This window comes from Mustela putorius, unplaced genomic scaffold (genome assembly GCF_011764305.1).
Source record: "Mustela putorius furo isolate JIRA1106 unplaced genomic scaffold, ASM1176430v1.1 tig00000196_pilon_pilon_pilon, whole genome shotgun sequence".
NCBI lineage: Eukaryota > Metazoa > Chordata > Mammalia > Carnivora > Mustelidae > Mustela > Mustela putorius.
This window is the reverse complement of record NW_025421310.1, coordinates 11,995,398-12,008,139: the sequence shown is the minus strand read 5'-3', so window position 1 is coordinate 12,008,139 and position 12,742 is coordinate 11,995,398. Positions and strand designations below refer to the sequence as shown.

General features: G+C 58.5%; 1 protein-coding gene and 2 non-coding genes across 4 annotated transcripts; all 3 read left to right on the top strand.

Moving 5' to 3' along the window:
- Window positions 1-261: 261 nt before the first annotated feature.
- On the top strand, window positions 262-9,935 carry NOP53 (NOP53 ribosome biogenesis factor). 2 transcript variants are annotated; one of them, XM_045077096.1, is made up of 13 exons: window positions 262-516; window positions 987-1,051; window positions 2,698-2,809; window positions 3,436-3,635; window positions 3,999-4,069; window positions 5,173-5,268; window positions 6,567-6,671; window positions 6,759-6,962; window positions 7,228-7,403; window positions 7,561-7,627; window positions 8,236-8,312; window positions 8,418-8,474; window positions 9,672-9,935. In XM_045077096.1, the coding sequence occupies exons 1-13, from the start codon at window positions 293-295 to the stop codon at window positions 9,673-9,675; spliced, it is 1,458 nt and encodes a 485-aa protein (XP_044933031.1). In that variant the 5' UTR covers window positions 262-292; the 3' UTR covers window positions 9,676-9,935. The 2 variants fall into 2 exon arrangements, with proteins under 2 accessions (XP_044933031.1, XP_012919425.1); XM_013063971.2 differs by lacking the exon at window positions 9,672-9,935 and having other exon boundaries at window positions 8,418-8,478.
- On the top strand, window positions 1,940-2,062 carry LOC123391301. The gene has a single exon (XR_006605924.1). It is a non-coding gene; the product is annotated as a small nucleolar RNA SNORA54 (small nucleolar RNA).
- LOC123391302 lies at window positions 7,671-7,780 on the top strand. The gene has a single exon (XR_006605925.1). It is a non-coding gene; the product is annotated as a small nucleolar RNA SNORD23 (small nucleolar RNA).
- Window positions 9,936-12,742: the final 2,807 nt, after the last annotated feature.

The window sequence follows — 12,742 nt, the reverse complement described above, 5'->3', positions numbered from 1 at the left end:
TAATAAATAGTAAGTTAAAAACTAAAAATATACGCAGATTTTAAAAGTTTTCCTAGGCGGTCGCAGAGGTGTTTGCTCAGGGCCGGAGCCGCCAACCCACGACCCGAGGCCCACGGGAATTTGCATAAGAGGGAGGAGACATTTACCCTTTATCCCCGCCCCTTGGCAGCTCCACTCACTTTACCCAGATTGCGGTTACCGGAAGTAGGTCACGGGAGGGGGCGGGAGATCTGCGCGCGCAAGCCAGAAACGGGCTTTGGGGCGCCGGCGACCGAATGCTTCCTTTGCCAAGATGGCGCCGGGAGGCAGTGGCCGTGGCAGCACGCCGTGCTTGAAAAGCGAGGCCGATTCTGGCTTCCTGGGCTTCCGTCCCACTTCGGTGGACCCGGCGCTGAGGCGGCGTCGGCGAGGCCCAAGAAACAGGAAACGAGGCTGGCGACGGCTCGCCCAGGAGCCGCTGGGGCTGGAAGTTGACCAGTTCCTGGAGGACGTGCGGCTGCAGGAGCGCACGAGCGGGTGCGTGGGGCGGGACTTCCGGGAGCTGGGTCACGTTCGGCCAGGCGGGATACGAGGCCAAGCGTGCTTGGGGGGTACATCCGGGGTGCTGCGCGTGTCTGTATCGTGTCTCTGCCCTCTGAGGTGAGGTTGAGGGTCTTGGTTGGGTTACCAGATACAGGACCCCCAGTGTTAAATTATAATTCAGGCAAGTGACTAGTAATTGTAGCCTAAGTGCGTCCCGTGCACCCACCTTTGTGTAATGCTGAGAATGAAATATTACGATATTTTAAGCGCTGTGATCTGTTAAGTACTGAGTTCTGTGATTTTAAGGGAGAGGCCTCAGTCTGGTGGAATCCTATGGCGGGAAGAAGGTGCCTGAATGTGCATAGTACTAGAGGAAAGCCGGGCCCCCTGAGAGGTTAAGCCTCCCTCCCTAGCAACTGGTAGCCTCCCCATCTCTGGCTGACATTCTCCTTCCTGTCTCCCAGTGGCTTGATATCAGAGGCCCCGGATGAGAAACTCTTCTTCGTGGACACCGGCTCCAAGAAAAAGGGTGAGGAACAGCTTTCGGTGGTGCCCGCTCGGTCCTTCTGTATAGTCCATCTTAGTCGCTATGATTGACAGGGCTTGGGTGGCAGGCATCCGCCTGGAAAGGTCTTTACTATAAACAAGAGGATCTGAAATGAAAGACTAACAAGTCAGATTTTTATTTTGGGGTATCCGAGCTCTCAGTCTTCAATCTGGCAATTCTCATCGAGTCTCCATCTGGTGCACGGAAGCCAGCAGGGGTCTGCCTGTGAGTAGATCAGACGTAAATGAGCAGCCCTCTCATTAACTTGCAGAAAAGCTGGAAGGAATGAGACCTGTTTTAGTAAGACATGCTTGAGTATGAATAAGATCTAGTTTAACGAGTAGGTAAGGAGCTGGTCTTAATTTGGTTTATTTGCCGAAAGGCGGGGCAGGGGCACTGCTGAAACAGTGCAGGAGAGGTGAGTTATGGATGGTTTGAGTGAATAGTAGGTTTTCCAAGGGTAAGTAGAACAGACCAAAAATAGACAATCGCTTTAACCAGGAGCTAGAAAACAAGCTAAGGGTCTTTAATGAGCAAATGGCAAGCTCTTTAACAGCAGGGTGCCCTTAGGGAGCAAGTGTGGGTTCAGTCCAGGGATCGGTTCCAATGAACATGAGAGGGTTTGTTTCCGTGAGCAGAAAAGGACCTGCTTTGAGGTGTGGGAGACTAAGCTAGCGAGTGAGAGGTGATGATTGAAGAGGTCACCTTTCACAGGAGGGAGCCGATGGGCATGTGAACAGCAAGGGGAAGGCAGGACCTGCCCCAGGGACCAGGTAGGGAAATCCCGAAGGCCTGCTTTGGCGAGTATGAAGTCTCTTTGGGAACAGAGGAGAAGCAGTTGATAGATTCTGGTTTTGGCAAAAAAGAAAGAGGCACTGTTCGTGGCCTGTTAGTCTGGCCGTGGCTTATGGGCTCCATTCCGGTGCCATAGCAGCTCCAGGGACACGTGACTGACCGACTCGTGGCTCTCAGTTTCAGGTCCTGGGGACACAGGGAGGAAAAAGAAAGGTAATAGTGACTGCGGGCTTTCCCAGGTGATCACGGTGCCTCATGCTGTTGCAGTCATGACCTTTCCAGACAACCCCGTGAGTTAGGCGTATAAGGTTCCCATTTGGAAGCACAGAGGAGTGAAGTCTTTAGGACGTAGCCTAGGAAACGGAAGGACGTGGGTTCTGTCCTAGCGTGTTTGGTCCTGGAGTTTGCTTTTCACTGTCAGGTGAGAGAAGGTGGAAAAGCATCGTGTTGAGAAGCAGCCATTTTGGGTCCCGAGTTCAGCTCCCTGGGCCTCAGTGTTCCTTGGTCACCTTCTTTCTCGTTAGCATTCCTGGTTTTCCTGCCTTGTCTGGAGGCCCTTAGAGGACAGGGCTGTGGGTTTGACCCTCTCTCTGTTCCAAGCACAGGGCTGTTTCCAGGTGGCCCAGTAAATGGGTGTAGTGGGGGGGCTGGGCAGAGCTTGGACACTCTGGGCACTTCTTTCCCCAGGTAGAAGCCTGGGGCCAGCCTGGGGCCTCCTCGTCTGCCCTGGGATGCGGGTCTGATGGTTGCTGTGGGGCTGAAATGCCGTGGGTGGGGAGTTGCTCTTGGGAAGTGAGGAAGCCCGAGCCCTCGACTGCTCTCCTTTCTCCCAGCCCCAGAGTTGAAGAAGAGGACCAAAAGCCAGAAAAGATCACTTCTTCTCAAGAAACCTCTTCGTGTTGACCTCATCCTAGAGAACACATCCAAGGTTCCTGCCCCCAAAGAGTGAGTGTCTCCCTCCGCCCCCCGCCCCTGACCCGTCTTTCCTGCTGGGCTCTGGCTTCTTGTCCTGTGCAACAGCCGCCACTTACTTCCGGGGGGAGGGGGTCAGGTCAGGTGAGCGTCACTTGGAGGAGAGGGATGGGATCCGACAGGGCCTTTGCGGGTGGGTTGGAGGAAATGAGGTGGGGGCCGGGGCCTCGGCCCAGCCAGGAGCTCTGGGGATGGAGAGGAGGGATGGCTGGGAGCCATCGGGAGGCCCAGCAGGCTGGCTTAGTGACAGCTGTGAAGGAGGGGAGGTTGGATGAGTGACGGGGTAGACTCCTGAGATGGGGGTATGGGAGGAGCGGCTGTGGGGACCAACTGAGGTCAGTTTTGAAATGATGTGTGAGGTTCCTGGGAGACCTGCAGAGGCCCCCACGTTGTTGGCTCTCGGGTCAGGGGAGAGGCCCGAGCTGGAGATAGACCTGGCTGGGTGGGAGAGGCAGGAGGAGTGCAGAGGAGGTGCACCTTGTACGGGGTGCTTGGGAGAGGAGCTGCTGGGTAGTGGGGGTGCAGAGCCCGAGTGGGAGGAGCTGGGCCCTTTCTTAGGCCTCTGCTTTATCCATCTGTGCTACTTCTCCTCCACCCAGCGTCCTCGCTCACCAGGTCCCCAATGCCAGGAAGCTCAAACGGAAGGAGCAGCTATGGGAGAAGCTGGCCAAGCAGGGCGAGCTGCCCCGGGAGGTGCGCAGGGCACAGGCCCGGCTTCTCAACCCTCCCGCTACCAAAGCCAAGCCCGGGCCCCAAGACACCGTCGAGCGGCCTTTCTATGATCTCTGGGCCAAAGACAGTGAGTGCCCCTGCTGTTACTTGTGGGTGGGGACAAGGCTGCCATGCACAGTTTTACAGGTTGTGTGCTGCACAAGAGCACAGGGTCAGAGGGAGGTATTGGCAGGCAATTCGATGATCCTCCACAGAGTTCAGTGTCTTGGGCTTCCCTTTCCTGAGGGCTGCCCCCTGCCCCTTGGCTTTCTTCTGCTTTGGGACCTGTCCATATGCTCTTTGGCCTGGCGTTCAAAACCCTTTGGGGTCTGAGAGTCCGTCCTTCCCTTGTCCATGTTTTGGTGCTATCTTTATTGGGTGGAGGGGTGGGAGGGAGCCCTTTAGGCCACACTGGCAAGCCCCCAGCAGCCACCCTATAATGCCTCCACAGACCCTCTGGAGCGGCCCCTGGCTGGCCAGGATGCCTTTTTCTTGGAGCAGACCAAGAAGAAAGGGGTGAAGGTGAGACTGTGGCACAGAGGGTCCTTGGCGACCAGTCCTTGGCTGGGGTGGTGGGCGCTGCACTAGGGCCCTAGAACCTCGGTCTCAGCCGGGGGCCAAGACCGTGCGTGCAGGAGCCAGGCCTTGAGCTGGTGCCTCCAGAGGAGAGGGCCACGTGCTGGCGGTCGGTGGGGTGCTTTGGGGGATGAGCAAAGCTTCCCTGAGAAGGGGCCTGTGCCGACAGGGCCTCCGGGCAGGGAACGAGGGAGTACAAGGGCGGGGCTGAGTAACAGCTCAGAGGAGGCTGGCCTGGTGGGAAGGAGCTTGGGTTTTGGAGTTTTCCTGTTAGTGATTTTGCATAGAAGAGTGGGGTCCTGGTGGCAGCTCTGAGGAGGCGGGATCGTGGTGGGTGGACGTGCCAGGATCGGGGAGGGGGGACCCAAGACGACGCCCTGGGGCAGAAGCACTGCGACAGGTGGGCAGTTGGGTGTGGGGAGTGGGTGGAGGCCGGAGGCTTCTGGGGTTACTCCCAGGCTTCTGGGCGAAGGCCAGAGGGACGTCCACCACCATCCCCCATCCCTGCCGTGGTCTTGTTGAGGCACAGGTCTTGATCGGATTCAGATTTGGGCCTGGTAGACCCGGGTTTCTGCATTTGTCACAAGCTCCCGGCAGGGGCCGGGCCACACCAGGGGCTTCTGCCAGCCCTCTGTCCACTGTCCTGTGCTCTGAATGACAGAGACCATCTCCCATCCTCTGCCAAGGCTGCTGCAGATGTCAGGATGACAGACTGAGGACTAGAGTCAAGGTGCCCTGTACCCATGTTTTTACCAGTGGTGCCCACCACAGGGGTCATGGGGACTTTTCTCAGGAAAGGCAGGCAGGGCCCCCCCACCCCCCGCAGGGAGCTTTCTCGTCCTGGGGCTGTGGCTCCCTTGGGTAGTGCGGCAGCTGGGTAGCAGGTGTCCGTTGTCTTAGACGCCGGACCCACCGGCACCTCCCAGTTGGAAGGTTCGTGGGCGCTGCGGAGGCCTCTGCCACCTTCCCTGCCTGGAGAACCGGCCTCAGCGCATGCACGTTCTCGAGTTGCGGGGCTGCCAGCCTTCATAAGTCCTGTCCTCCTCCAGCGGCCGCCGCGTCTGCACACCAAGCCTTCCCAGGTCCCTGCCGTGGAGGTGACACCGGCTGGAGCCTCCTACAACCCGTCCTTCGAGGACCACCAGGTATGTAGCCGCTCCTCAGCTGTGGCCTGGCCACCTGGTTGGCTTGGCCTCCCTGGGCTCCTGTGTCTGCCCGCTGCTGGGGAGTCGACAGTGACTGAGGCGACCCCCCCATTTCCCCTCCTGGGGCCCATGGTCCAGCAGGGGAGACAGACAGTGATGACCCAGAGGGCTGGGATGAGGGAACCCAGAGGAGTCGCCAGGCCCAGCCTTGGGGGTCAGGGAGGGCTTCCTGGAGGAAGGGGATATCAGAGCTTAGACCAGAGGTCTGAGGAGGAGTTTGCTGTGGGGAGCAAGGGGAATGGGTGTTCTCAGGCGTGTACCAGAGACCGTGTGTACAAAGGCCTGGGGGTGTATGAGACCACGCCATGCCACTTTTCGGGAAGTCCACGGGCTTAGATGCAAAAGGCCTCAAAGAAATGGTAGTAGTCTGAGCCGGTGAGATTTTTCTAAGGTCTAGGCTAGGTCACCAGCGGACACCTGGCTGTGAGAGTCACTGTATGTCCGTGGTGTCCGTTGAGCGCGGGTATCGTGAACAGTGGGGACACTCTTTGGCCTCGGGGAGCACAGGTTCCCAGAGACAGATCGAGATTGTGGAGCAGACGGGGGACGCTTGAGCGAGTGCCCTTCCACCTCGTTCATGACGAATGGGCCCCTTAGCTGACCCGGAACAGAGCGAGCAGTTTTCTGCGCCTGATGCACGGTGTGGGCGAAGCCAGCGCCCGCCACCGAGCGGGAAGAGGAGGAGGCCGGTCACAGGCGGAGGCCGTCGCCGTCCCCCACAGGCTGGCTTGGCTGTGGGGGGAGAACATGGGAAGATTGGTCCGTGTCTCTTGTTCTTCTTTGAACTGTGTCAGAGAGAGTGCTCCCACGCCTTAGGACTCGCCCACTCACTGCGTGGAATGTAATAGTTTTTAGCATCTCTGCAGAGTTGTGTGGCCTGAGTGGCCCTCACCAGTATGTTAGAATGTTTTTATCCCCTCAAAAGAAACTTGGCGCCCATCAGCCATCACCACCCCCCGCCCCATCTTCCCTCAGCGGCCCCCTCTGTCGTTCCTGTCTTTTTACATGTTTGCCTGTTCTGCGTTTTGCATGAACAAAACTACCGAGTGCAGAGATCAGGGATCAGGCCATCCTCTAAGAGAACTGGCGGAGCAGACGGGCGCGGGAGGAGGGCGCACCCCCTGACAGCGCGGGGGTGGGGTGGGGTGGAGGAAGGCCTGGGGCACAGTGGTGGGAGGCTGGGTTTGTCTGTAAGTCCCTGGGTCCTCAGCCCTGACCCCTTCCCCTCCCACTCCCAGACCCTGCTGCGGGCGGCCCACGAGGTCGAACTGCAGCGGCAGAAGGAGGCGGAGAAGCTGGAAAGGCGGCTGGCGCTGCCCGCCTCGGAGCAGCCTGCCACCCAGGTGAGCCCACACCTGCCCGCCCCGCCCTGCCCCTGCCTGCCCTCCGCCCCCCACCCTGCCCCTGACACACCGCTACCCCCGCCCCAGGAGTCTGCGTTCCAGGAGCTGTGTCAGGGGCTGCTGGAGGAGTCAGACGGGGAGGGGGAGCCAGGCGAGGGCCAGGACACGGGGCCCGAGGCTGGAGGGGAGCCGGCTGAAGGAGTGGAGGCCTCCCCAGCACCCATGCGGCTGGCTGCAGCGGAGAAGAAGACCGAGCAACAGCGGCGGCGGGAGAAGGCTGCACGGAAGATGGTGAGCACTGTGGGCTCTAGCCTGCTGCTTCTCTGGCAGCGTGTGGGCTCAGGATGTGACAGGGCATGTTCTAGATCGAGTCTCTGCTGCCCTGATGCTTATATTGGGGGTGTGGGATTTGCAGACCACCAGTGGGTAAGGAAGGTGGTTTCGGGAAACTGCTGGGAAGTCAGGGGAGGTGGCATTGGAGGGGTCTCAGCAGGGGGGAGGTCTCCCAGGGGATGGTGCTCGGCCGGGCCCCTGACTCCACCCGGCCCTGCTGCAGCGGGTACAGCAGGCCGAGGTGCGGGCAGCCCGGCTCCGGCACCAGGAGCTCTTCAGGCTACGTGGGATCAAGGCCCAGGTGGCGCGGCGGCTGGCGGAGCTGGCGCGGAGGCGGGAGCGGCGGCAGGCACAGCGGCTGGCCGAGGCGGACAGACCCCGCAGGCTGGGGCGGCTCAAGTGAGGCTTGGCTTGGGGTGGGGAGCAGGGATCTGGGGTCCCAGTTTCCTCCTGGCCTCCTCCTAGAAGATCATCTCCCCACAGAGCCCCCTGTTCTGGAAGTCCTGCTGCCCTGGGTGAGGCCAACCCCCTGAACACCCCTGCCCATTTTCTCTAGATACCAGGCCCCCGACATCGACGTGCAGCTCAGCTCGGAGCTGTCTGACTCGCTCAGGACCCTGAAGGTATTTGCCCGCCTGGGGTGTTGTGCTGTAGGGGAGACCCCCGTGCCCAGTGATGATACCCATCCTTGCTCCCCGTGCCCGCAGGGGCTATGGGCGACATCACGGCTGCCCCCGGGTTGGGCCGGTTGGGCTGACGCCTGGGGGCTGAGGGCACGGGGTCTTCGGGGCTGAGGGGCCCGCTTGTATGACTGGAGCCTACGGCCTGTGGAAGGCCCTCCCAGCCGGGTCCCAAAGCAGCCACTGGGGTCCTGGCCCCACCTTTCTCCCCTTCAGTGCTGGGCAGGTCTCCTTAAAGCTCAGCACGGTCTTGTCCTGCACGCACTTAGAACCTGCTCAGTGGCCCTGGGTGCCTCGCCACGGCCACAGGCCCTGCGGTTTGGGCCTAGCTCAGAGCTGCAGCCAACTCTAATTCATCCAGGGGCTGCGCGCCCTGTTGGTCTGAACCCTGCCCATGCTGCTGCTGCCCCATGCCTGGCATGCTCTCTGCCTCTTCAGCCTCCATCCCGCTGGTGCTGCGGACCTAGCCCAGGAGTCCCTCCACATCACACCACCAGCCCAGGGTCAGGATGGGCCCCCCCAACTAAGGCCTCCCTCTCTGTGTCCCGCAGCCGGAAGGCAACATTCTCCGCGACCGTTTCAAGAGCTTCCAGAAGAGAAACATGATCGAGCCCCGGGAGAGAGCCAAGTGAGGGTCCCCGGGGCTGCTGCGGGGAGTGAGGGCTTTGGGAAACCTCCCGCCCCTGCACTTGGTAGACTTGCTGGCCACTGACCGCTCCGCTCCCTCCTGCAGGTTCAAGCGCAAGTACAAAGTGAAGCTTGTGGAGAAGCGCGCGTTCCGCGAGATCCAGTGAGTGGCGCCCCCTTCCCTGCCTGGCTGACGGGGCTCCGGGCAGTGGCAGGAGCCCCTCTAAGCTGCCCAAGGAGAAGGAGCCCCTGTCTGCTCCTCCTTCCTGGTGGGATCCCTGGTCCTACTTGGGAGGGGACACTGCACTAGATGCCTTTGAACCCAGAGTCCGGGCGGGGGAGGATCCCTAGAGGGAAATGGAAGGGTCCAAACCCGAGTTGGCCGGTGTCAAGGGGATGAGGTCGTGGGGCTCTTCCTCCGCCCCCGCACCCTCAGCCCTCTCTCCTCTGTCCCCAGGTTGTAGCCACCACGGATGCCGGAGCCCCTACCCCACAATAAATCACTGCTGGCTGACCCCTCGGGCTCACGTGTGACTTGTCCCCCTCCTGGGGGCAGCGTCTCTCTCTGTCCCTCCCTAGCACTTTGGGGGTGCCGGTACCAGAACATTCATCTCCACCAAAGCCTGGCGCAGCAAGATGTTTGGGGAAGGGAGCAGAGGAGATGGGGCTCGCCGGCTGGTGGGGAGCCAAGAAGGGAGAGTGGGGATCACAGCTGGGTGTGAGGGAAATGGCCCACGTCTCTGCCCAGGTGACTGAGAGGCAGGTCTCGGTTGCCATCCTGCTGCACAGGCGATGGGCAGTTCTAATGGTCGCCGAGCACCTGCTGTCCTTTTTTTAAAGATTTTATTTATTCATTAGAGAGAGAGTAAGCACAGGCAGGGGGAGAAGCAGGCTGTCTGCTAAGCAAGGAGCCCCATGTGGGACTCAATCTCAGGACCCCGGGGTCATGACCTGAGCCAAAGACAAACGCTTCAGCTTCAGACCAGGTGCCCCAAACCTACAGTACTTTCAAGCGGATGGATTCCCCCTGCAGGAGGTGGCCAGTCCTCTCTGTCCGAAAGGTGATGGACCTGAGGCACATCAGAAGGGACTGATCCCTCCTCCCCACACCAATTTAAAAAGGATTTTTTTTTTAAAGATTTTATTTATTTATTTGACAGAGGGACAGAGATCACAAGTATGCAGAGAGGCAGGCAGAGAGAGACAGGAGGAAGCAGGCTCCCCGCTGAGCAGAGAGCCCGATGTGGGGCTCGATCCCAGGACCCTGAGATCATGACCTGAGCCAAAGACAGAGGCTCAACCCACTGGGCCACCCAGGCGCCCCTAAAAAGGAGTTTTTTGAAAAACCTTTTTTCTCCAGGTAACAAAGGCCCACATTCCTGCTGTGTCATTGACCCCGTGCACGGAGGTACCGCAGCACCGTGTGTTGCTCAGAGCCTTTGTGTTCCAGTCCAGCCCGTCCCTCTTCTGCGGAAGTAACTGTCACCGCAGTTCAGGCTGAACGATTCTGGTATGTCCCATGTGTGAGTTCATTGAACTCTATACGTGTACATGGAAACATCGAACAAATGGCTTTTTAATCTTTCTATGTTTTGGAAATGATCACACTGTAAGTGGGTCTGTATTCGGCTTTTTTCAGTGTGTCTGGGAGAACTTGTGTGTGTGTGCAGGGCGCTCCTTTATTTTACTTCCTTCCAGCTGCTTAGAACTGGAGAGTGTGAGTGTGTGACTCACATGACTCTGGCTCCCACTGGCCCATCTAAGGAAACGGGAAGGAGGGTCGTCCTGGGCTGCGCCACATGTATCCGGAGGATGGGAACCTGGGAGTGATGTCTGGGCTGTGAGGGCGAGTACATGGCAGAGCTTATTGATAGATTCCGTGAAATCCTCTCCCGGTACGACGGGCTGGTTTTTACCCGCCAGCAACACAGCAGCCCACTTGTTTGCTTGGAGCTCTCCGACTGTAGGATCTCCCGGTTCTCATTTTACCCCATCTGGTGGTCCTTGAGGTTGAGTCTATGTGTCCGTATCACTCACTGGCGCACTCTGCTGGCGTCAACCTTCGGACCATTTTCCTCCTAGATTGTCCTCTCCTTGTTGACTTGGAGGAGCTCTGTTTGTTACAGCTCTTGAAGTCCGTCCTGCACGTTCCAGACGTTTCCCCCAGGGCGTTGCCATTTTACTTTGTGTCCAGTATCCCCTGTCAGAAAACAGTGTCGTGTTCTGTTAGCCTTTCCCTCTTTTTTGTTGTGGCCCTTGGAGACGTTTCACGGGGACACAGTGTCTATAAAAGTCGAGCAAGCAGTTTATGAAAGAAGTGGGTGGAAGGGAGAGACCAAACTCAGGGCCCCCACCTCCCCACTTCCTCTCGCATCCTGGGGAACATCACGGCTTCAAGGAGCGGCTCCTGTTCCGCCCGCATCCCCTTGTGAAAATAAGGAATGTAGTGCAGACAGGAGAGTGGCTGTCCGCGTGCCTGGCTGGGGAGGGCGCGGGGGACCGTCCACTGCGGTGAGCAGGAGAGCCACTCCGTGAAGGGAGCCGTAAGCCTTAGCCTCTGACCCCGAAATCCCAGAAACCCATTCGAGAGAGGAAACTCTTAATGGCCAGAGCCAGCCACCAGCTCCTGTGTCAAATAGGGGGGACTTGGGGGTGGGCTAGTCATCGCCGTTCAAGGTCACGCCCCGCAGCCCGGACTCTAGGCAGAGCCCTCCGGAAGCTCGTGCCGCTCCATCACCTGGGGAAATGCGTCTGTTCCCCTGCGGACGGAACACGGGTCTGTGGCAAAGATACATGGGGGCGGTTTTCTGCACGTAAATTACACTCCGCATCTGAATTTTACATCAAAGGCAGAAAAAACGCTGAACTCTGAGCTCCTGAAGATTTGCAAGCTGAAGGCCACACTCAGGTCTGGAACTTCCTTTGAAACACATAGAACAATAGGGGGGTTAAGTGGACAGACGCCTGGATGCCTCATAAAACAAAGACAGTGACATGTTTTGAAAAGAGCATAGCTGGGTGGGGAGGGGGGCACCTCAGCGCGATGTTGGAGCTCAAGTGTCAGGGCCACAGATTTGTCCCCAGGGTTCCTTCCATGGCCCTGCACCTGAAGGTTTCAGTCTGCAACATCTTTTAACCTGCAGTGGGTTCCCCTAAATGGTGAAAGCTCCAGGCACTGCAAAATCTCCATCTGCTTCTGACTGTCCCGACACCAACAAATGAAAGAATGATCAGGAACCTGGATGTGGGAGCTGGTTTCCTGGCTGCGTGACCTTGTGAAGGTTACTCAACCTTTCTGTGCCTCCGAGGCCCCATCTGCAAAAGGGGCATAATGATACCTCACTGTGCCTTATGACGTGGATTAAGGGAGTCCACCCGGGGAAAGTTCAGAGCACAGAGTTAGCGCTCCCTGAGTGTTTGCTCTTATAACAATGTTAGGGAAAAAACAAAAAAAAAAAATTTAAGTGGAAACTTGCAGTCCGTGCCAAAGACTCCTCACAAACGCTCTTACCTTTTGACCGACTAATTGCTCTCTCGGGAAGGGCCCTAAGGAAGCAGCCAGAAGCTGGGGGAGAGGCACCATGTGCAGGGATGTTGGGGGGTAGAGTGCGGTGCAGAATGGAAGGAAGCGGCTCATGGCTCCTGCCACGAACCAAGGGGACCGAGGGGGTAGACGTGCAGGTGATAAGCAGCCTCTGTGTCTGTGCAGATGCTTTGTGCAAAGAAGCCCAACTGGATCCAAACCCCTTGGTGCCCAGGGTCTCTCGGGTGGGGGGGATTCCAGGGGATTCTTTCCCCTTCTATTTCCAGGCTCCCCGAATTTTTCATAATGGGCGAAGCCTTTTTAAAAGCGGAAATTCAGAAGCAGACAGAGCCCTTGATGCAAATAAAGGTGTCTGCTGTTGCGCTGTTTGGGAAATTAAAAACAAATAGTCCAGACATGCAAGGGCAGGACACGGTTATATACGAGTGGGGTGTCTATACTCAGGCCATTGCTCCGCCATTCGTGAAGAGTCCGCTTTCAGACGAAAGTGCAATGAGCTGGGGAAACACTTGGGATCTGTCTCCCAGAACCGTTCAAGGGGCCAAGAGCACCGCAGGATGTTCACCAATTTGTAGCTGTCTGGAAACACGTGCGCGGAGGAGGACGCTGGAGGCTCTGCCCCCGCAGGTAGATCGTGGGGGGTTCTTCCTCCTCCTGTCATGTTCCTCAATTCCTCCCGTGTTGCCCACAGTGGAGGCGCCAGGTGGGCCCGCCTGACCTCCTCCCCTTGCCACAGAGCAGGTGCCAGCAGGTGGACCCCCTCCAGAGACTCGGGGTGGCAGAAGACACCCCCGGGGTCTCGACTGGGGCCGGTCATGTTTGCACCCAGCGCTCCCGGCAGTGGTGGCCTCGGGGTTCCATGCTGTTGTCCTGGGAGTCATTCCTGA